Source organism: Numenius arquata, chromosome 3, assembly GCF_964106895.1.
Source record: "Numenius arquata chromosome 3, bNumArq3.hap1.1, whole genome shotgun sequence".
Classification (NCBI taxonomy): domain Eukaryota; kingdom Metazoa; phylum Chordata; class Aves; order Charadriiformes; family Scolopacidae; genus Numenius; species Numenius arquata.
In genome coordinates this window covers 62,552,534-62,574,084 of record NC_133578.1, presented here as the reverse complement: position 1 = coordinate 62,574,084, position 21,551 = coordinate 62,552,534, and the positions used below count along the sequence as shown (strand labels likewise).

General features: G+C 37.7%; 1 protein-coding gene across 1 annotated transcript in view; it reads left to right on the top strand.

The window, feature by feature from the left end:
• The window catches only part of EIF3H (eukaryotic translation initiation factor 3 subunit H), a 90,522-nt gene that overhangs the window by 11,052 nt on the left and 57,919 nt on the right, over window positions 1-21,551 (top strand). Inside the window, exon 2 of the mRNA XM_074145204.1 lies at window positions 11,440-11,596. Within this exon, the coding sequence (XP_074001305.1) occupies window positions 11,440-11,596 (157 nt within the window). The remainder of the gene's footprint in view (window positions 1-11,439; window positions 11,597-21,551) is intronic.

Sequence of the window (21,551 nt, the reverse complement as noted above, 5' to 3'; positions counted from 1 at the left end):
ACTCAGGTGTCTACGGGTGGGGTGGTGACACTTGCTGGCCTTGTTGCTGAGACAATGCATTGTGTCCTCTTGCACACTGAAACATTGGTAAATATTCTCCTTCGGTTTTCAGTTTATTGTAACCAAATTAGATCTTTACAGCTGACCTGCAGCATGGTATAATTGAGGGAAGTGTATGAGATACAGCAGGCAACGGGCAGAAAAACAGTGTGTACGGATACTGAAAGACCCTTCCTGGTGTGTATAAAATGAATGTATTTTATGCCCTTTTATGTGTGAGGACTTTTTCTTCTGCCTTTCAAATAAATCTTACAGACCTTGTGAGAGGGCTTGTAAGAAGAGGAACAAGTCTTTTGCTTTTTCTGGTCTTTGCAATAAGATAATGCATTTTCAACTTATTGTTGCTGTAGTCTTTTTTTTTTAATATATTAATCTTCGCCAGAGACATTTTTTGGATGTGATTACTTGATGTGGTGTTTGTCTATATTTACATGCATGCTCAAAATATATTCTCAATGATGGTACAGTTTTGAGCATGCTGCTCTTTCATTTTTTTTCATTTTTTTTTTTTTTTAATCTTTAGGCAGCATTAAGATTGCAGAGATGTGATACCTACTTTAAAAACAGTGCTTAGCAATTACGTTGTTACTGCATAATAGTATCTTAATGGAAGGTAAATACATTGTTACTGTAATAAATTGGAAAATTTCATGCCTGTATAGTAAGAATTCTTGTTAGTGTTTTGTAAGATTATCCGATAGTCTAAAATTGAGAATGGAAAACAAAGACAGTGTAACTGGTTTAACTTTGATAATGTCTTTTGTAACATGCAGATGCAAGGTTATTTAGGAAGAAGCATGGAAATATTCTTAAATGACTTAGTGTGTGGATGTATATTTAAGATAAGCATTTTATTCAGTTGGGGGAGCTTAATCTAACTGTAAAGTTAATAAAGAGGCTTATTTACTCACTGGAGTTTGAAGATGCACCTGAATTTTGCTGTTTGCATACAATAAGAGGCTAACTCTTTCATAAACATTTGTTTTTTTACTGGAAGGAAAGGGTTAGGATGTTGCTGTGAGCATATAAGGCTTGATAGTCTCTGCCTTTGTTCTGCTTAAGCATTGCATCCTGCTTTGCAGTCTGTTTGCTGCGTGTCCTTCCCATCCCATGGAGCCCCATGTCCGTGCAATACACAATATCCATAGCTATTTGTGTTAAGCAAGCGTCGTGCCCATTTGGTGTTTAGGATCTTAGTTGGAGGGGTAAGTCACTTCTTGTCAATGTTTGGTTGTTTTTATGCGTATCTGAATAAAATAAGCAGTCTCGTTGACAAAATTTTTCATTAACATAGGTCTGAGTTTTGAGCACTTATGACTTGATTATTTTTTACTATTATATCAATGCAAAAAACTTACTGTTTTAAAGCTTTTTAAACTTTAGATGACATACAGGTTATTTACTGCAGCTGTCCTGTCCCTTTTGGGGAACAATCTGAATGCCATACTGCCTTATCCATTGGCGCTCTCAGTGATAAAATTAGAATGGCTGTTGTTAATCTCACGGTCACAGTAGCTATTATTGGAAATGGAGCTCTTCTGGAAGTGGTTTTCCTATGGCCACGTTCAGATAAATGGTGATACAAAGACAAGTCTTATCTCTATTTGAAAGATGGGGAAGCTGAAGCTAACCAGCAAAAACCGACTTTCATGGGGTTTTTTACTCAATTTTATACTTTTAAGTCAGCAGGGAAACCGAGGCTCAGTCCAGGCTCTGTTCTCTGGGTTGCAGTACCTGTTACTAGGAGGATCGGTCTCTATTGCAGCCCCTTCGCACATAGCCAGGCATTTGCCAGAAAGGATCAGTGCTTGAATGTGGAAAAAGTGGTTGCACAAAAGGTTATAAATTATTAAAATGACATGGAAGTCATGTCTGGTAGGGATTTTACTGGTTACTTGGAAGCATCTGTTGGATGCATATAGAAGTCATGATTTTTAAGACACGCCCTTAAATAGTATATGTATTCCAGTTGTGTTGTGTAGGGTATGGTCTTTGAAAAAGATCAGTAGTCTCAGATCAGGCCCTACTCCCTCCTCCCCATCTAGCGCCCTCCTATTTTACTAATTTTTGAAAGTCAAATAGATAAGGGTGACTGTCTTGCAGTTTTTCTGCAGCTTCAAAGTGATAACTGTTTGGCACAATCTGATTAAAAAATAGGCTGTTAAATAAAATTTGCTACTGCTTCTTTTGGTTGTCATCTTTAAATCTTTTTATAGGAAGCTGCTAGAATTTGATGCTGAAAAGAAAACCTTTTACTTGCAAATACACTATTATCTCAATGAGCACTGTGAATATCTGAATGGTGGTGATTCACTAATACCCAGAACATACATATTGACTGTATGTTGAAGTATAAGTGCAAGGCTCTGGTGTATTGAGCGGAAAATGTTGAAACTGTGCCTGCCTTTACTGCTTCTATATAATTTCCTTATGTTGTGCTCTACAGAGTATATTCATCAGCTTTCATTCTTGAAATGATGGTTAGGTATTGAATTTATTAAAAATAATAAATATAAATTGTATTGGCAATTTACAAAAATTGCCTAAAGTACTGAATGTTTTCAAAAGATTTGAGTTCAGTGAGATTTGTGAAACAGGAGAAATAATACACTAAGTAGTCCTGGGGAAATGCTCTGTCCCACTTGTAACTAGCAGAATTTGGGATGTTAATCTTATTACAGCCCTATCGCTGCCTCCTAACAGTGTGCTAATAACATCTAATGCCCTGCTGCTCGCACGATTGAAATCCTGGGGCTGCCTTACGGAAATGTTTCTACAAGGAAGTGATTCTGCAGTGCCTGTGGCCCTGATGGTTTCCATGGGAATGAGCATGAATCCATGTACTGTGAAATATGTTATGAAACTTTGTATTGCAGAGAAATACATTATACCAGTGTGTGAATAGGGCAATGGAGAATTTAAATACACAAATGTAATGATGCATTTTTCCTTACGTTGAGGCAGTATTTAAAGTGTACTAATGGCTTGCGAACAGCCATGGAGATGCTTGTTACCTTAAACTGTTGTGCAGTCTGGAAAAAAAACAAATGAAAATGTAGTGGGACAAAAGTCAGGAAGAGATTGGTCTGTTAGGTGAAACACACCTTGAGTAACATTTGATATTTTTCTATGTTTCTGTGTTTTAATAAACTTTGCTTTTCTCCACTGTTTAATGACTATTTCCTTTGGTGCACTGCGGTTTGTGTTTAACTTCTTCCCTTTGCAAGAACAAGCAGCTTGCTTGGGCGTGAGTAAATAAATGACTTAAACAGATGTTTTGTGGCACCTGCAAGACATTAGCTGATTAACGTAAATTCCTGATAAGAGTCGAGGAAAACCACAGCCTATGAAAAACCAAAAGACCTCTAACCAGAACCCAGTAATCTCCCCTTCTAATGTTCTATTTGTACAGAAGCAGGTTTAATGTCTGTACTATTTCAGCTCTTCAGGCTGAATTCCACCTACCTATTTGTGTCAGTAGCCAAATCTCTTTAATTTTATATTTCAGATGAGATATTTGAGTTTTAGTTCTAGGTATTTACTAATGGTTTGTTTCATGTTGTGCTTCTGGTTTTATATAAAAGCAGTGATTTCAATAATTTGGAGTAGCTTTTTTCTTTTTATAGGCTTTATGTTTGTTTTTTTGTTAAATCCCTACAGCTTTTGAAGTGTCCCATTAATAGAATGAAAACCTAACCCACGTGTACAGCATCTGGGTGTGCTTCCAGTAAATACAGTGTATGTGCCAGTCTCTTGGCAGTGTCCGTAGTGAGCCTGGACTTACCCTGCGTGAGCAGCCACCTTTGCTGGAAGGCCGGGGCTGCTGGAAGGTGTAGGCAGCTGCATCGCTGCAGAGGGAGGCCCTGTTCTTGTTAGACGGGGTTTCCCTCTTAGAATAGAATTGCCTAGGTTGGAAGGGGCCTTTAAGATGATCGAGTCCAACCACCAACCTAACACTGCCAAAATCCATCACTAAACCAAGCCCTTCAGCACCACGTCTACACGTCTTTTAAATACCCCCAGGGATGGCAATTCCACCACTTCCTGGGCAGCCTGTTCCAGTGCTTGCCAACCCTTTTGGTGAAGAAACTTTTCCTACTATCCAATCTAAACCTCCCCAGCTTGAGACCATTTCTTCTTGTCCTTCTTGCTTGCAGCGAAATTCTAGAGCTCTTGAATTCCAACAGTTTGGAAATAGTTCTTCTCAAAAAGAGAACAAAACAACTGAAATTGCGGATACTTATTTTATACGGGGCATTACCTGGAGGTGTTATAAGCTTTGCATTCAGTTTGCATTGAAGGTATTGCCGAGATACATACTAATCTGTGTAACAGCTACAGAAAGTGAAAAAGGAACTGAATGCCTACTTTTTCTAGACTGAGCTTCAGGGAGAGCAAGGTACAGCTTTTCCAGCCGTGCCCCAAAGAGTGCACCTAACCTGTTAATGTTAAGGAAGAAGGGATGAAATGCTTCTTGGCCTGTCACTGACTTTGAGTTGTGCTTTGAATCAGCCGCTTACTGAGATAAAATGGCACAGTGTATTCTATCGAGCTTAATGCTGTGTGTGGATATTATTACCTTCTTTGTCCTGTTGGAAAACAAAACCACAGGAAAATGTTGAGGTAGGTGGCTATAAGCGCTTTACGAGGCAGGAGGTAATATGGAAAGCCATCAAGGTTCCTATAATTACAGGGTGATAGGGTTCCTAGACCAAGTAGAAGTGGCTGAAAGTATTGATGTTAAATCAATAATCTGTTACAATTCGAGTAGTTTTCTTCAGCCTAACGTACATATTCTGGAGCTGCACTCTTTTTTGGAGGTTACTGATGTTCCCTTTTGTACTTAAATCATCTGAAATCTTGAGGTTTAAAAACTAAGCAGGTGATATGGTACCAACTGATGTAATAAGTCACCCAGGGAACAAAAGGCTTTGGATGCTTTTCATATACTTCCTAATGTTCAGAAGTATTCAAATAGTACAGAAGCATGTAAACTCAAATCCTCCCTCCCCCCCCCCCCCAAAAAAAAAAAAAAAAGCCCTACAGGTCAGGATTGAATATTTTCCATTCAGTTTAACATGGATTTCCAAAATGATTTTGTCCTGAGGACCTACATGAGGCAAAACCAACAGAATCCTGTGATGTATAATTGCTGTGTAAAGATATATGTAGTATCCCCTGCTTGAGGCCCACCTCGGATCAGCGTGCATCATTCATAATAGCTGAGTTCAGGCTCAGCTCCAGGAAACTTCCACTCTCACATCAAAAAGAGATTTTGATGTTTGCACCTGATTGATATGGTATGAAATGGCATGCATCATTCTGTTATGCCTTCTATATAATTATTGTTTTTAAGCCCCAAATTTCTGGCAAGTTCAGAAATAAGATTTTAACATCTGGTGTTTATTAGCTGTTGAGTGACATAAAATGTAAGCTTACTATTCCAAGAACTGTATTTTCAAAGGCTGTGTAAAAGTTGGTGTTAGGGCTCTAGCCAGTCAAGATAAAGGTAAAACATTTTGGGGTGTTTGAGGCCTGCTGTCCAAAGGATGACTGTTACACTTGCTAGACAGAACAGTGAGGGCTAAGACTCGTTATTTCTCAACTTGCTTTTCAGAAACATCATTTTTTTAAAATTGCCTTGGTTTTCAGGTCTATTCAGTCTTGTATTTTTGGCCCTAGATTTTGTACAGTATGTTCAGATTAAGTATCTTTCTGATTACTTGTCAGGGAATTAAAACATTAAAATACCTTTTTTTTTTTTTTTTTTTTTGGCCAGTAATCGTAGTTAGGATTGAAGATACCTGTCAAAACAATTACTTTAAGATGTTGAAGGTCTTAATGGAAAGCACTATTTTTTTTTTTTTACTGCTCCTGAGATAAAATTGATGTGAGTTCTATGAGCTTCTATTCCAAAGTTAAGCGTGAGGAAGGAAAGAGTAAATGTTTAGACACCAATCATGTCAGGAGTAGTCAAAAAATCAGCACTGTTGAATAAGAGAATCTAGAAAAAAATCAGAAATCTCTGCAGATGATCTAGAGTACGCATTGAAGTGAATTCAGGGTTTGATTGTCAGTAGAGATCGTCATATTTCTCAAGATTAGTATAACGTGGAAAATTCAGCTTCACCTCTGGTCTTCAGTTCACCTCATGGCATGACTTTTATGTGGTGGCAGTCTTGCATCATGAAGCTTCGTATCCAACACCTAAAAGGCTACGGTATCAACCTGCTGATTTTGTGCTTTCGATACGGTATCTGTCAGTGCTTTCACGAACGTGTTTCTGTGGACTACACTGATTAAGTTGGAATTTTTTATATGTGTATGTAAACATCTGTCTCCTTAATCGTCTGGAGGAGAGCATTATGTGTATTAAACATATGTTTTCTTACTCTTAACCATTGCAGTGGTATCTTTTTAATTTACTTCAGAGTTCCTTTTCTCCTGGCAGGAAAGTTGAGAGACTTTGTTACTTTCTTATCAAGTGATGCTGTAGCCAGGAGACAGATCTGCTCAAGGCAAGTCTCTTGCTTGGTCAGCTTCCAGAACTTGTCATTTGTTAAGGGTAGGATAAGCATTTATTTGAAGTGTGTGTATAACAAAAAAAAACCAACCCCAGCCCCCCCCAAAATCTACCTCACCTCATCTGGAACTATTAAAAATGTTAACATTGCCCATGTTTCACTATATCTAGCTCTAGTTTTCTCTTCTCTTTTTCCCCTTCCCCCCCCCCCCCCCCCCCCCCCCCCCAAGTCTTTGTTTAAAAACAAAGCCATTCTGGGCTTACCTGAGGATTTCAGAACTGCTTAATTAAATTTCATTTTTGCGTAGCTCACTTGGTTAAGTTTCATCACGACACAGCTTGTAGATTTGCTTTTGGTGTAGTGTGAGCTGGGGAAGCAGGGAGGGCACTAAATTAGTATAAAATATGATGTGTAAAATTTGGTATGTCTTTATTTGGATAGTATTAAATAAATCAACTAGCTCTTTTTTTTTCTAGAGGTGTCATGTATGCATTTTATGCATATCAGGTAAATGTCTTGATTCTAGGCATCCTTAAGTTTAGCATAATTCAAACTCAATGGCATGAACTGTCGTTAGTAATCATGGTTGTGATCTATCCATTTAAAAAACTACATTAACAGTTCTCTCTTGAACTTTGCCTATGCTAAGAGTTTAAATAAAATTGCTCATGCTGTAACGCTTAAATGTAAAAGTTCATGGTTTGAATTTTAAGAATTCCTGTGGAGAAGGCTCCGTATGTGATATGAATGTATTCAAAATATATCAGACGCTATTAGCGGTAAAGCTTTCAAGACTCTTTTGTGGAGCTAAATATTGATCACAGTTTCAGTAGTGTTAAATATTGAGAGGATGTGGCGTTATGGCATCTTCCACATTTGATGCCCATGTCGGTTATGGTTGGTTTGAAAACAGCTACATAACACAGTGTTATTTACACTCTCTCCCCATCCTCTCCCCAGATGCTGGCAATTGGTGCTAGTGGTTGTGCCGATAAAGCTTTCTTGGGTGGGAAAAAACGTTAAGCATTCAAAAAGATTTAAGTACTTGATTTAAGACTGTAAATCAGCTTGTTACATCGTGTATCCAGTGGGCTAACAGAAGCTCTCTTGTGTTTGATAGCACATCTGTGAGACAGGTACTGGAAATCTGGATTCAATGTGATGACTTTCAGCTCTCTGGAACACATTCACAAATGAATCTTCAGAGCTTTGGTTTGCTGTTGTCTCTCTTTAGAGAAATACAGAAACATGCATCTTGGCATATTCGTGTCCATGCAGTGGAATCTTCCCAGGATCCCCCAAAGGCTTACAATAATTCAGCTGACGGTTTGTGTTATAGGTATTTCTGTAATGAGATACAAACTTCTGAAATGAACAAATGTGATGTCGGGACGTAGCCAAAGTTAGAATTTGGCATTATACTCCTACAGCTAAAATATGTGTCTTTGAAGTTTTTAATAGTTTCAGAATGGTTCTTTTTTTGTAGTATGAATACGTTCTTAATGTTTGAGCCGTGCTTTGAAGGCTTGAAGATTAGAAACACTGCTGAACTGCAAGCTTTTTTCCCCATTTTTGTTAATTGAGGAGTAATGGCCATTAAAATCTGACAAGTGGCTACTCCAAGTGGTTAAATTGCTTTGGTATTTTTACAAGGCTGGGGGACTCTTGAGTTTTATTTAGTAGTTATTTGTATATCCCTTTCTAAAGAGTCTTTCTGTACCTAAATATTTCTTACATAATAAGTCAAGCTTCATATCATCATTGATTTATGTGTGCAGAGGTATAAGAATTTAGAAATCTCTTTTTTAACAGTAAGTCTAATTACTTGATACTTTTTCTACTTGAGTACATAGCCTTTTCTAGTTGGCCAGCTGCATTGACGAAAGATGGGTTATTCTGGCGTTTGTTTAGATTTCTCTGCGATTTTTTTTTTTTCTGTGTCATTTGGAAAAATTGATTTGTATTTCTTAGTGGGTTGCGTTACTTGCATTATTTATATTAACACTTGCATTTATTTTCAGAACAATGAAACTATTCTGATTCTGTTCTGATGCTTCATGAACATAACATCTCTTTTTGGGAAATGTCTAGATACAAGTTAGTATTTTTTGGGGGGAGGGGGGCATGCATGGTTTACTTAAGTATTGGTTTGTTCAGTGAAATCAGGAAATGTCATGGCATTGTCATTTGTATAGTGATCAGCTTTTCCTGCTGTATTAGGACTAGCAAATAAATGGAAACGACATTTTAAATATTTGAAACTGGTCTTGTTATCTCTAGAGAAATGGTTCTACTGTACACTTGAAGGTCTGGTTTTAGTACTGAGACACGAGTTCCAGTGCATGTTTCCCTCTTGGTCATATGGTAGTAGTTTGATGGCAGGTTTTTCAATCCAATTTTAAGACCGAGCTGTACTAAAGGCTTGTGTCTTATGCACTAAATAAAACTCTCTAGAACAAAGAACAAAAAAACAGGAATCATGTCACTGGATGCATTTCTCAGACTTGTTCCTTTATCTTTTGTAAATTATTTCGGTAGCTAATGTATTTTCCAGTGCAGTCATAAACCTGAAGTTCTGCAGCTTGCTAAGGGGTGTGAAATTTAGAGTAGTGAGTTCATGACCTTCTGTGTTACCTCTCTCAGACTCCCTTAGAAAACAAGCTTGCAGGTAGGACTAAACTGGGGTCTGTATCTCCCTGGATAGTATCTGCTGTGGTCTTCAGGCTGGAGATTGAAAACTGCAGACTTACGTATGTTATTACTTCGTTGAGCATTGGGGTATTTGGTTAGCTTTTAAGAGTTTTGAACTCCTGGTTTTATCTCTCTGAAAAATCATTGGGACTCGATGACAGCACATCCTCTTTTCATTTGTGGCTGCTTTCTGTGAGCAATTATCATCAGAAACGCTGTGATAAAATTGGTGTCATGTCACAAATTCTCCTGGAACGGAGTCAATGGGCAAACAGGATTCACAGTAAGAGGGGCAGCCAATGTGCATACAAAACTCAAGAGCAAATGAAGAGAAAAATACCGGAAAAGGTGAAGCTTACAAGACCTTAAAGATGTTGAGAATAGTTATTAGTAGGCAGCATGCTGTGCTGTAATCTCTCCAGTTAGTTATGGATTCGTTGACTGTAGGGAACAGATCTTATGGCAAATGCATGATAAACCTCAACTTCACACTAAATGCAAGTTGAATATTATTTATATGCTGGCTCTGTGGTAGAAGGCATCCATCTTCTACGTCTAGGTGATCTCGAGCTGGTGTTTGCTGTACTGCTTTCAACATTGTTAAGTTCTACTTCACTGCCCACTGATCTTAATTTCCTTACTGTTTTCCCATGAAATGAGATTTATGTAGCCGAAGTATCTCTCTCTGTGCTCTGTAGACCTCTTTTAACAAATTGGATTAAAAGGTGCGGCCTCAATGGACTTGCGGGACAGATGTGAATGTGTATTGAGGTGAAAGTGTTCTCTACCTGTGATTGAGAGGCTTCACTCCAAGTGTATCTGGATGCAGGAGAAAGCAAAGTGGGTTGTATTGTGAATAAACAAAGAATCAGTGGGTGTTAGTCCTGTTCACTACTTAGATCCAAATTAGTTGGGAAAGGTATTTATTTTCTGTTCTCCTTCCACCTCACAAACAGGCTGTATGTGAAGCTCTTGTTTTCCCATTTTACCCCAAGAAGGCAATATGTTTGTAAAGTATTTCTTTTCTAGTCACCTTTTTCTTCTGTTTAACCTATATTGTGGCACTCTATTTTTAAAACTGTGACATAAAGTTCTGCTAAACAGCTAAGGAGAAAGCTAGGGACAAATATATGTTCCTGATGTGCAAATATGAGCTTAACTTTTTGGGTTTTTTCCACTGTAGAATGTTCTCTAAATAACAGCATTTGTACAAAATCTGTTCTCAGGGTGGGTGGTTGAGCCATTATACTAGTCTGTTTGCCAACAGACATTAAAGTACTATTGCTTTAATGACAACTTAGTCATCAGACGTTTTCTGGTGCATTTTGCTTGGATGGATTAGGTTTTAGTGAAATTAAAGTGTTAGTTCTTTCAAGTCTGTGATTGTGGTTAGTGTCTTATCTTGTTCTGGTTCTTGTTGTTAAGCATAAAATTCTACTTAAGTGTAAAGTGTTTCTGGCAAATGATTGACTATTTTTGAGTGGTTTTGTTCATACTGTTCCAATTTACAGTATCATCTCATGAGAATTATTCATTGTGGAGTTCAGATTTAGGGAAGGAAGTGAGAATTGTATTATTAAAAATATGCTGAGTAATTTGTGCTCCTTTTTTTCTTTCTTTTATCATTCATTATTCTTAAGTATCCTATGACACATAGTTTACAAAATATAAATTATGTTATCATCTGAAGTAAAACTGCAATGAGATGTAATTTTGAAGGTTAGTGCAACTGAAATTTGATGCATTTTGTGGCTTTTAAAAATTTCCTACCAGTTTCTACATAGTTATTTTCAAGGTGTTTTGATAGTTTCTTGTGCAATGTTTCCCTCAGGAAGGAGCTTATTGCCCCTACAAGGTAGCTTTTAACAGAGTAACAAGGTAAAGTAAAAAAGATCAATATTTCATTTTAGAAGGGTGTTGCAGAAAATTGGTTTAGAACTGCATTTTAACCATTCATTTAATGGTCTTTTTTTATTCTCCTGTAATATTAGGATGGCCTCTAGTTCTTCAACCTGTATTAAAATTGCTCGTGTTTAAGCCAGAAGCTCACTTGGTTTGCAGGTCTAATTTATGCAACACTTCAACAATTTAAAAATTCTGAATATATAGTTTAAGGACAAAAAAAGCCATTGCATAATATGATTTTCTTGTCTTCGTGTTCTAGGTTGTCTTAAAGATCATTAAACATTACCAAGAAGAAGGACAGGGGAATGAAGTGGTCCAGGGAGTGCTGCTGGGTCTTGTGGTAGATGACAGACTCGAAATCACAAACTGCTTCCCTTTCCCTCAGCATACAGAAGATGATGCAGACTTCGATGAAGGTAATGGTTACAGTTTTGCAAAACTGTAGGGCAAAAAAAAAAATAAAAATCCCTATGTGCAAAAAAGGATTTTTATTTTTTTTCCCCCACAGTGACCAAAAGCTTGTATGTGATCAGAAAGTGATTCCATTTGACTTGAGGTATCAATGGGTTACTCACGATGCCATCCTGGATATCCAACTGAAATCTTGTCTATGTAAGGAAAATTACAGGGATAAATACTGTATTATATGGACACACTTATTTTAGAGTAAGACTGTCCACACAGGAAGTTACATAAGTTTCCAGTCTGTAATTCATATAGACTTTAAAGCTTTTTATGAAAATGGCTGTGTGTGTATTATGTATGTATATATATGTATGTACTCAGGCGTATAGATTGCCTCTCTGTAGATTTATTTGTATGTGTTAAGTACTCGAAAGCCTGGAGAGCAGTGCTTTGTAAGTTTAAGAGGTACTGGTTAACTTGAAATCTGGGTGATATTTTTGCTTCTCCAAGTGAGCTAGAAGTAGCATTGGTGGTTTCTATCTGTCTTGGTGTTTTCTTGTTGGTCCTAGTAATATTTTGTTATTGCCACTGTAAGTCAGTATAATTGGCTTGACACAAAACAGTATAAAACTTAAAAACTAAACCTGAAAAGCTTAGAATTCTAATCTTGGTAATATGTATGTATGTATGTTTAATGATACTAGTACAAACGCTTCTTTATTAGGGCGTAAAGAGAGACAGTTTAACTCCAAGAGTAACTAAAGACACAATATAGTCAAAGTAGTTGCGGCTGGAAGCATGAGTCTATCTAATTTTGATAATTCAGTATAAAGAGATTGCTTAAAGTATAAACTGCTTTTTCTTGCTTATAATGAGGTTAGTTATTATTGAATTAATGTTTTATCTTATTATAAGAGAATCTTAGACTCTGCCTTTGAAACAGAGGTCAGAATTCTTTGCAAGTTGGTAAGGTTTCTTATCTGATTATTGCTTCTGTTGTTGGATTGTACAATTTGCTGTACAAAAAAAAACCACCCACAAAACAGAAGGGAATCTTGATTGTCCTACATTAATATGGTGCTTGAGTCAGAACTATATTTTACTAAAGCCTAAAAGGTGTTTTAAAGATTCTTCCTTTTCTGGAGCTCTTCAAAGGATTGGAGTAATTAAATTTTTAATTGGAGCCCATGCTTCAATTTTTTTCTGTAGAAAACAGTTAAATTATTTCCATGTAGCTGATGGGCAAGCAAAGAGTGAAATTAATTTGGTTTCCGGGATGGATTGATCTCACCATAGATGACAGCCATGCTGAAGCTGTAAGCCTGTGATCTTGTATGCAAGGTTCAACTGTTTCTACTTGGGAAAAACTGTATTTCAAGAAAGTGACTCTTGTTACCGGTCTTTCTTTTTCCAGCAAGTAGGCAATAATCCTGGCATTAAGAAAGGTGCAAAAGGCAATGCTTATGAAGCTTCCCTCAGCTGGATGTCTTAGCTTGTTGACCTTCTGTTCCCATGCTGCAGGCACAGAAGGAGTGAGCTGTAGCCGGAGAGGAAAGTGAACCTATCGCAGTGACACTAACACGTGCCTCTAGCAGTGACAGGGAGTTTGCAGCCAGGCCATGGGAGCTTGCCAGTGCTAAATCATAGAATCATTTAGGTTGGAAAAGATCTCTAAGATCCAGTCCAGTCGTTAACCCAACGCTGCCAAGTCCACCACTAAACCATGTCCCTCATTGCCACATCTACCCATCTTTTAAATACCTTCAGGGATGGTGATTCCACCACTTCTCTGGGCAGCCTGTTCCAATGCTTTACAACTGTCTCAGTGAAGAAATTTTTCCTAATATCCAACCTAAACCTCCCCGGGCGCAACCTGAAACGTCCTGTTGCTTGCTACTTGGAAAAGAGACTGACCCCCGCCTTGCTACAACCTCCTTTCAGGTAGTTGAACCCTATTAAGACAACCTCAACAGCTATTTTATATTGATTTTCATCTTCCCTAGCCTCTACCGTATGGGCCACAGAAAGGTTCTCACTGTATTCTTCTCAGTAAAATACAGTTAAACAGACTGAACCGTTCAGGAAACGCACAGTGCCCACATTCATTCTGCATTCCCTTTCCTTAGGGTCTGGTCAGCCCTTTGACCTGTGTGGAGAGGCTGGGGAAGATGAAAACCCAAACAAAATGTCTCTTGAGGCTGCCAGCTGAGCATTAGGTACCTTTTAAGGCTCTATATAGAGTGTCTTCTGTCTTGCCAATGTGAAAAACAATTATGTTTTACAAAGACTCCTTGGTTGTTTTCCCTGGAGCTATGTTTCCCTATGCAAGCATCTGGTCAGATTTTCAGATGATTCTATTTTCCTTCGAGATACAGATACTCCAGCAGAGAAATCTCTCGTTTTATGTCAGAACCTTAAAATTCAGGATGCTAAAACCCAAACCAAACAAGGCACCTCCCTCCCCCTAAGACTTGTTTACATCAGTATCACAACTGACTTAATATGTTTGCACAAATTCAGGCCCAGAGATACGGAAGGAAAGAATAAAGGTCTTGGCGCTTCAGTGCCTGCATCACCCAGCATGATACTTAACGTTGTTCTCTTTGGTCAGACTAATGTTGTATTGTCTTTTCTTCTTGCTTAGTGTATATTGTAATTCTTTTTTTTTCCCCTTCTTGTCTAAGATTCTGTAATAGGAACAATCCTGTGGAGATTGGAAGTTTCTGGGCCTGCAGAAAGCATTTCTTAGCGGACTTTGGTCATACTTGACCGTATGTTACTGTAGGGACTGTTGCACTGGCTGAAGGGCCACGCTCCCCAGCTGCCCCTCTCCTGACGGGAGGAAACAGGGAGCAACCACGGTGCGGTTATCTGTTGGCAAACTCCTAATCTGCTGTGCTGAGAATTGAATGAATACACCCAAAAAGTAATTTCTTCTGTATCATTTTGCAAGAGCTCTAGGAATAGGTCACCTGAAAAACACTCATTTGCCTTGTGGTCTTGAGGTGATCGTTGTCAAAGGAATTGAGCTTACGTGCAGGAGGGTGATATTTGAGCAAACAAACTGTTGGATAATTGGCAAGAGACATTTAAGCTAATGTTTTCCTTTTTAAACTGAGCAAATCTAATGTAAAACACATTTTTGAGGGTGCTAAGAAAGTATCCTTAATTTGAACTTGAAATAGGTATGCCTGACGTTTAAGAATCAGTTTGATGAAGTTGTGTTTCTAACTTGTTAGCAACAACCATTTCTTCAGATATGCTTAGATACACTTTTGTTACGGTGCCATTTTGTCTCTTGCTGCTAATGCCTGAGATAATATTAAGTTTTGTCTATTTGCTGCAACAGAATTAATTCAAAAATGAAATTTTTAATTTAAAAAAAACCCATACCCAAACCTGTTCTTTTAGCGCAAGAACGTTTTTTTAGTGCAATTTGAATTGGACTATTTCTAGAAACTACAGAAAACACAGGAAGTTTTTTTAGCTTCAAGTAATTCTTATTAGAAGTCTGGGAGGACTGTCTACCATTTATGAATCCACAGGTGTTTTTCATCTTGGAAAGTTTCTCCTTCAGTGTCATCTTCCTACGATTTGTTTTACAAAGTGTAATTTTTTGGTAAGATTTTCCTGTCAGGGAAGTCTTAAACACCTAGGCTGGCCTGCTGCAGCTGCAGCACGAGATTTTTGGAGGGGGGGTGGGAGGGTTCAACCCAGCTCTGTGTTAGAAATCTGTAGGTGAAGTTTAGTTGATGATGTGTGAGCTGGAGAGATGGAGGGAAATTGCAGAATTGCGGGTATGTTGTTGAGTCTTCAGCAAAAGATGCTTCAACGCAAACGTTTTGATGTTTTGGGGCTGCACTCTGGACTTTTGGGCAGGCATTTACTTTTCAGATAACTGTGTTTCCTTGTTACTAGTGCACTCAAATCCTCATAGGTATTGAATTTATTTCTCAAAACACAGATCTTAAAGTCGAAGAAGATACTTTCAGTTATCTTATATGTACAACCCCTATTCCCGTGCTCCCACTCCTCCCATCCTCCACCCGATGGATTCAACTCTTGTTAAAGAAAATCAGTTTTCTGCTTTAAGGATTTTTGGCTTAGGCACTTCTGTGAAATGATGCAGTACCCCAGCTTGTCTTTGTGAGGGTAGTTTTCTGAGAATTACTTTCGCTTTAGGGCACTTCCAAGCTTTTGTCTGAGCAGAGTTTTGCTTTCTTTCAGTTAAGGTTTACAAAAAAGGTGTGATGCATGAGGTGTATTTTCTTCCTAAGAAATGAATGTATTATTCTTGACTATAAATGGTGTTTCTAAGCAACATGCTAAGTTCAGTCTTTGCACTTCATTATTTTTATCTTTAGTGCTGCTATTCCTTGAGTAGCTCTTCTCCCTGTGTAAAGGGAATTTATATTCCTTTAATGGAAAACAACAGTTAAAAACGTAGCATACATCTTGTAATTCTTTATAGATCTTGTGAGATGTTACTTTTACAAGGTATTTTGAAACAGATATTATTTCAACCTGATATATTTTAGTACCTTACAAAGCTGAGATCATAAATTAGGTGCTGTGGTAATTATGCCAATAGAAACTTTGAGACAGTTATATAATTACACATCAAAATACGTTCTAGAAGGTCGTAACTTTTTCTTCTCTTATAACTGTGCAGAGTTTTCATTAGACTTCCTCTAAAATGCTTCGGATGAAAAGGTGACACTGCCTTCTCCTCCTCACCCCTTCCTGCCCCCCAACGTGATTTTTACTTTCTTACCTGAGAAGGTTAATTTTGTTTTTCAATTTTCAGGTTAGAAGTATCTAGATGTTTAAAGATCCTAATACACATATTTTTCTGTGCTGTAGGTTGTTATTCACTTGTATCATCAGTCAGTAACAACTAGAAATAACATAGTGCAACATTTCCACAAAAGCACTCATAATTTTCTTTGTTTGTGACTTCTATTTAACCTCAAATGAATGCAGTTGCATGTGGAGAAACACGGTGTAGCTCCTCTATAGTACTTTTTTCAGGGTTTTAATTGGCCAGAGGTAGCAGCAGTTCATACCGCTGAGCCCTACCTCCAGTGTTGCCAGTACAGTGACCTGCGATATGTGATCCTTGCAGAAGCAGAGCTCAGGTAGCTAAAAAGAACACGCTTAGAAAAGTTAATTTAAGAGAAAGCAACAAACTGGATCACAGAATCGTGGAATGGTTAGAGTTGGAAGGGACTGTTGAACTGTTGCCTGCTGCAGCAAGATGGAAGTGAGTGTTGGCTGTGTTAAGGCCCTTCCTAGTTTATTGGAGGATCTTCCTGAGGATGCATTTCTTGAGGTGAAGCCTGTGGTCTGCTACGCTGGTTTGACGTTACTGGGGCTTCAAGACCAAAGTCACGCGAGTCCTTATGCATCCTGTGTCTCAGGTGTGGTGGTGTTGGGGCGATTTTGGCTTTTTATAAAGTATCTTAATAAAAAAGGCTACTGTCTTCTACTTTTTTCTTTTATCAAGTTAATAGCATAGCTTCACAAACAGCCTTGTGAGTACAACTGGAGAGGTAGTATGAATCCCAAAGGTGCTTGAAACCCCTGTATGGTCAAACCAGAATCTCCCAGGCAGTACGTATATACCTGTATGGGCCTTATGGACTATGTGAAGGTTGATTTCTTTTGCTAGTACTTCTGTGGAAGTCGTGATGTGATTAAATCACAGCCCCCTAGCAGTGTTGATTCATCTCCTTTCTGCAAGGACTTCTGTCACGGCTACATTTTGTCACTTCTTCTTGTGAAAACAGCTTCCAGTTATTCCCATGTTAAATCTGATAGTATTATAACTTAAAGGTTTTTCGCTGTAGGTGTATCTTTTATTTCTCTTATATTGTTGCAGGACTTGAACACGCTGTAACCGTGTTCTGAATAGGCACGCGCAACTTCAGCTGACATTTTTTTTCTGTGGGGTTTTTTTTGTTTTGTTTAGGTTTGTTCTCTTTAGGTATAACAGTTGTCAAAAATAGAGAGGGTCATGTGTATTGTCTTTTGTTGTAGGAAAATGGAATGTTTATGAAATGCAGAAATCCAGTTATATGAAATTCAAGTTTTATTTCACTAAGAGCAAGAACAGATGACCCAAAAGCTCCTAAATCACAGCCTTGGTTCTGGGTCCAGTTGCAGTCCATTTATCTGCATTCCTCAACCATGTTTTTCATAAGTTGTTATAGTAATTTTGGAAGAAAGCTATAGTATGTAAATGTTGACTTTTCAATTACCAAGTGTTGGCAAAACCCCATCAGGTTTGTGTATGCGTTTATGAAAGTTTCACTTTGTGCTCTATTTAAGGGAGTATTGAATCTTAAATTGGGTTTTTTCTTTATCATTTGGTTGTAAAGAATTCATGAAATAGCTGGTAGACTTGGTAGAGATTAATTTGTAAGAGAAATTCAGATGATTTTGATAGAGGGTGGATGGTCACATGTTAAACATGCCAAACAGTCTTGTCTATTGTTTCGGGGTTTTTTTGTGGGTTGCCAGAGCTGATATTGGAATTTACCCATTGACAGAGAGGTTGGTTTTTAGGTGTGCTTAGTTGTCATGTGATAAGATATATCACATAATCAAGTTTCTTTAATAAAGCTGCTAATCACACCTGTGTTATTTTGTACTTTACCTGTGACTTGTGCGAGTTCTTGATTGGTTTCCTGAAAGGAAGCTAATATTGATACCGTTTGCATAATTGTAATGGTTCAGTGGAGTGGTGGGCATGCAGCACGTTAAATGTTTTGCACAAGTTTTCATGCTTTGTAGACTTATCTCTGCTTGAGGTTTTTGTCTTTATTGGGCAAAGAAATTCAGGTGAAAGGCTGCTTTTCGCGGCGCAGTCTGTAATGCCCGGTGTATGCGGATGCGTGGACTTGTCTATATCACATACAGCAACGTACCACAGAGTATGTTTTTGTAATATAAAGCCCTACGAAAAAGCGCTTTTAATTATCTGAGACACGAGAGAGGAAGGTGCAGACAAAGCACGCGTGGGTTTCCTCCCCTCCATTTCCAAGCGCGTTCCCGCAGGGTGGCGGCAGCGGCCGGGGGGTGCCCGTTAGAGGGCGCTCGCACCCAGCGCACCGGCTGCGTCCCCGCCGGGAAACCTGCGGCGGGCGGGGGGGCAGCAGGGGGTACGCGGGACTTTCAGCTGATAAATAGTCTCCGATACAAATGTATTCCGAAAAATATGTTTCAAGGTGCATTGAATTAAATACAGCTCTACTGACTCAATGGTGTGTGTTTTTGGTTTGGTTTTTTTTTTTTTCCCGTTTCTTAAATCATCCTAAATGTGCTGCGCATTCTAAGGAACTGTACAGATGGGTAGAATTTGATTTAGAGACTTTTGTGTGTATATATGTATCCTAAAAGCAGAAGAGGAGCTTTCTTGTTTTGCGGGTTCTCTTCTTTGCCTCCCGATTCTACCACCTGTAACTAAGAAACAGGAGATAGCACTTGTGATGGATCTTCTTAGCTTATTTAAGTAGGCTTATACTGCTACACTTAAAAACTGCATATAAGCTATTCCTTTTCTGATAGTATTGCATGAAATGCCCAAAATGCTTTGTTTATTGCATTCCTGAATTTTCAAGTTGATTTTTATTCTAGAGGCAATGCTTTAAAGTGGTAGGTAAATCCTTTTGTTCAATGTCTAATTTCAAATCAAAAAAAGAGAAATCACTTTGCTCTTTAAAGCACCAGGCATATTAAAGTTTTGTTTAAATCCAGTCCCATTAAGATTTTGCTGCAAAAGAAGTTAGTGTGATTTGCTTTTAAACACAGAAATGCTGCGCTTTTTTTTTTTTAAAAGGAAACACATTTCATGGCATTTTTCCTTGAGTAATTTTAAACATAAAACCTTGTGGTTGCTTAAAATCTGAAAAAGTCATAGTTTGATTTTTCTTTTTTTAAATAATCACAATTGCAATGGAAATTAACATATCTAATAAACTTTCATGCTGAATGTTACTGAAAATGATGCTTAAGAATAATCATTTAGTAATCCTAAAAATGAAATTAGTTTAAGTAGTTTGCTGTATGCAACTATTTTGTAGCAGCGTTAGAACGAGCTGGAAAACTGTATCCAGCTCAGTTTTGCATTCAGCCATTTCACTATATGCAAGTTTTGAGCTTGAAGCCAGGAGATTTTTATTTCATATTTTGTGTTCTATGTTAAATGTATTCCTTGCTTATAATCATGAGATATGATCATTTAGTTTGCTGGAGGGATATTCCATATAGTTTTGTAGCACTTGCAGAAACTCATTAATTTTTACGTAATCGGCAATATGAAAGTTCAATTTCTTTTTTTTTTTTTTCCTGCAATTTAGGTAAAATAGTACAAATTAGCTATTCAGAATTTGATTTTTGTTGCTAATATAATCAACTCAATTCTGACTAAAGACATGAAAGTGCACAGAAGAGGATAACTAAATAATAAAAGTATATTCAGATGTTTAATATTTGTTCTTTGATTTCAGGTATCAGTCTGAATTTTATGCTGATATTATAATTTGTGATAGTGATTTGGAAACATTGTCTTACGCTTACTGTTTATTAGGGGAGAGAAAATGTACTGATTATTTATAAGTTACAAAGAATTTAAAGGTTGTTTGATTTTTTTATTTTTTATTTTACAAATTCATTTAATGTATTATTTGTTCAGTTTTGGGAATATGCAAGAACTCTGAAATACAAAAATATTTTATATTCCTCCACACTTTAAATCATACATATGCAAATGACTTCATAGTTATATTTTATCATTAACTTGTGGAAATATTATGGTAAACAATATCTAATGTGCTAGTTCCTATTACAAGCAGAGACTCCCAAGTAATTCTTTTAGCTGTTCTATTACACATTAGTTTATGAAATGATATTGCTGTGAACATATGGCAAAGGTGAAACTTGCTGGTGTTTTTTTCCCTCCCCCAGTGTACTCTGTCATTTACTGAGCATTTGAATTTTGCTGTACCGCAATTCAGGAAAAAAGGTCTGGATATAACCATTTCTGTTTTCAGGAAACAGGGTTTTTTTCAGGCAATTGCTAGAACATATAATATACATCGTGGTAGATCCTGTATTCGTCTTACCCAACTGAGGTAGGTGCCTCCTTGGGTGCCTAAAAGTTAGAAAAGTAGAAGCTTCAGTCTGCCTCTGTGTTTGGAGGCAGTAAAGCTTCATTCAGAAGGAAACCCAGACTGTGCAAAGATCGTGTTGTCAATTCTGGTAAAAACTTTCTGCTTCTTTCTGTATCATCTTGATGGTGACTCTTCAGTCTTGGACAACGTGCTACAGGCGTGGACACTCGCATTGGGCTGCCTGGATCGCTCTCTCTGGGCTTTTTTGCATGTTTTAACATGTCCTTTCTTAAGAGACCCGATTACTTGTGGTCCCTGTGTTCCCCTGTAGCTTTGGCCAGATGTTTTGACTCTAAGCTTGTTTGTTCTTTTTGGTAACACTTCTCCCAGTGTGACTGGACCAAGAGGAAAAGAGTGCTCTTTTAACACCTTCTTATTACCTCTTTCCATTCCTCCTCCTTTCCTTTTTTTTTCCTAATGCAAGTATTTATCCATTTCCTTCCCTGAAGAATGCTGCAATAAACTTGAGGGAGCTGAAGAAAAGCACGGCAAAATGAACAAATCCCACGTGCTAATATTTTATTCTGAGAGCCAAAATGAAGGAAATGCCTATAGTTCTATTGAACAACAATTCAAATCAATACATCTGGGTAAAAAGTAATAGAAACTGATTGAAATAAGTAGTAGTAGGAAATTAAGAAAAATCTTTGGTTCGCGTTTCTCACTCCCCAATGTTTTATGGATTTCTCAACTGCGCAATCTGGAAAAATTATGTAGCATTGTTCTCTTCAGAAGAAAATGATACATATTCAACGTATAGAACACATTAAATTGCACCTTTTTTTCTTTATGG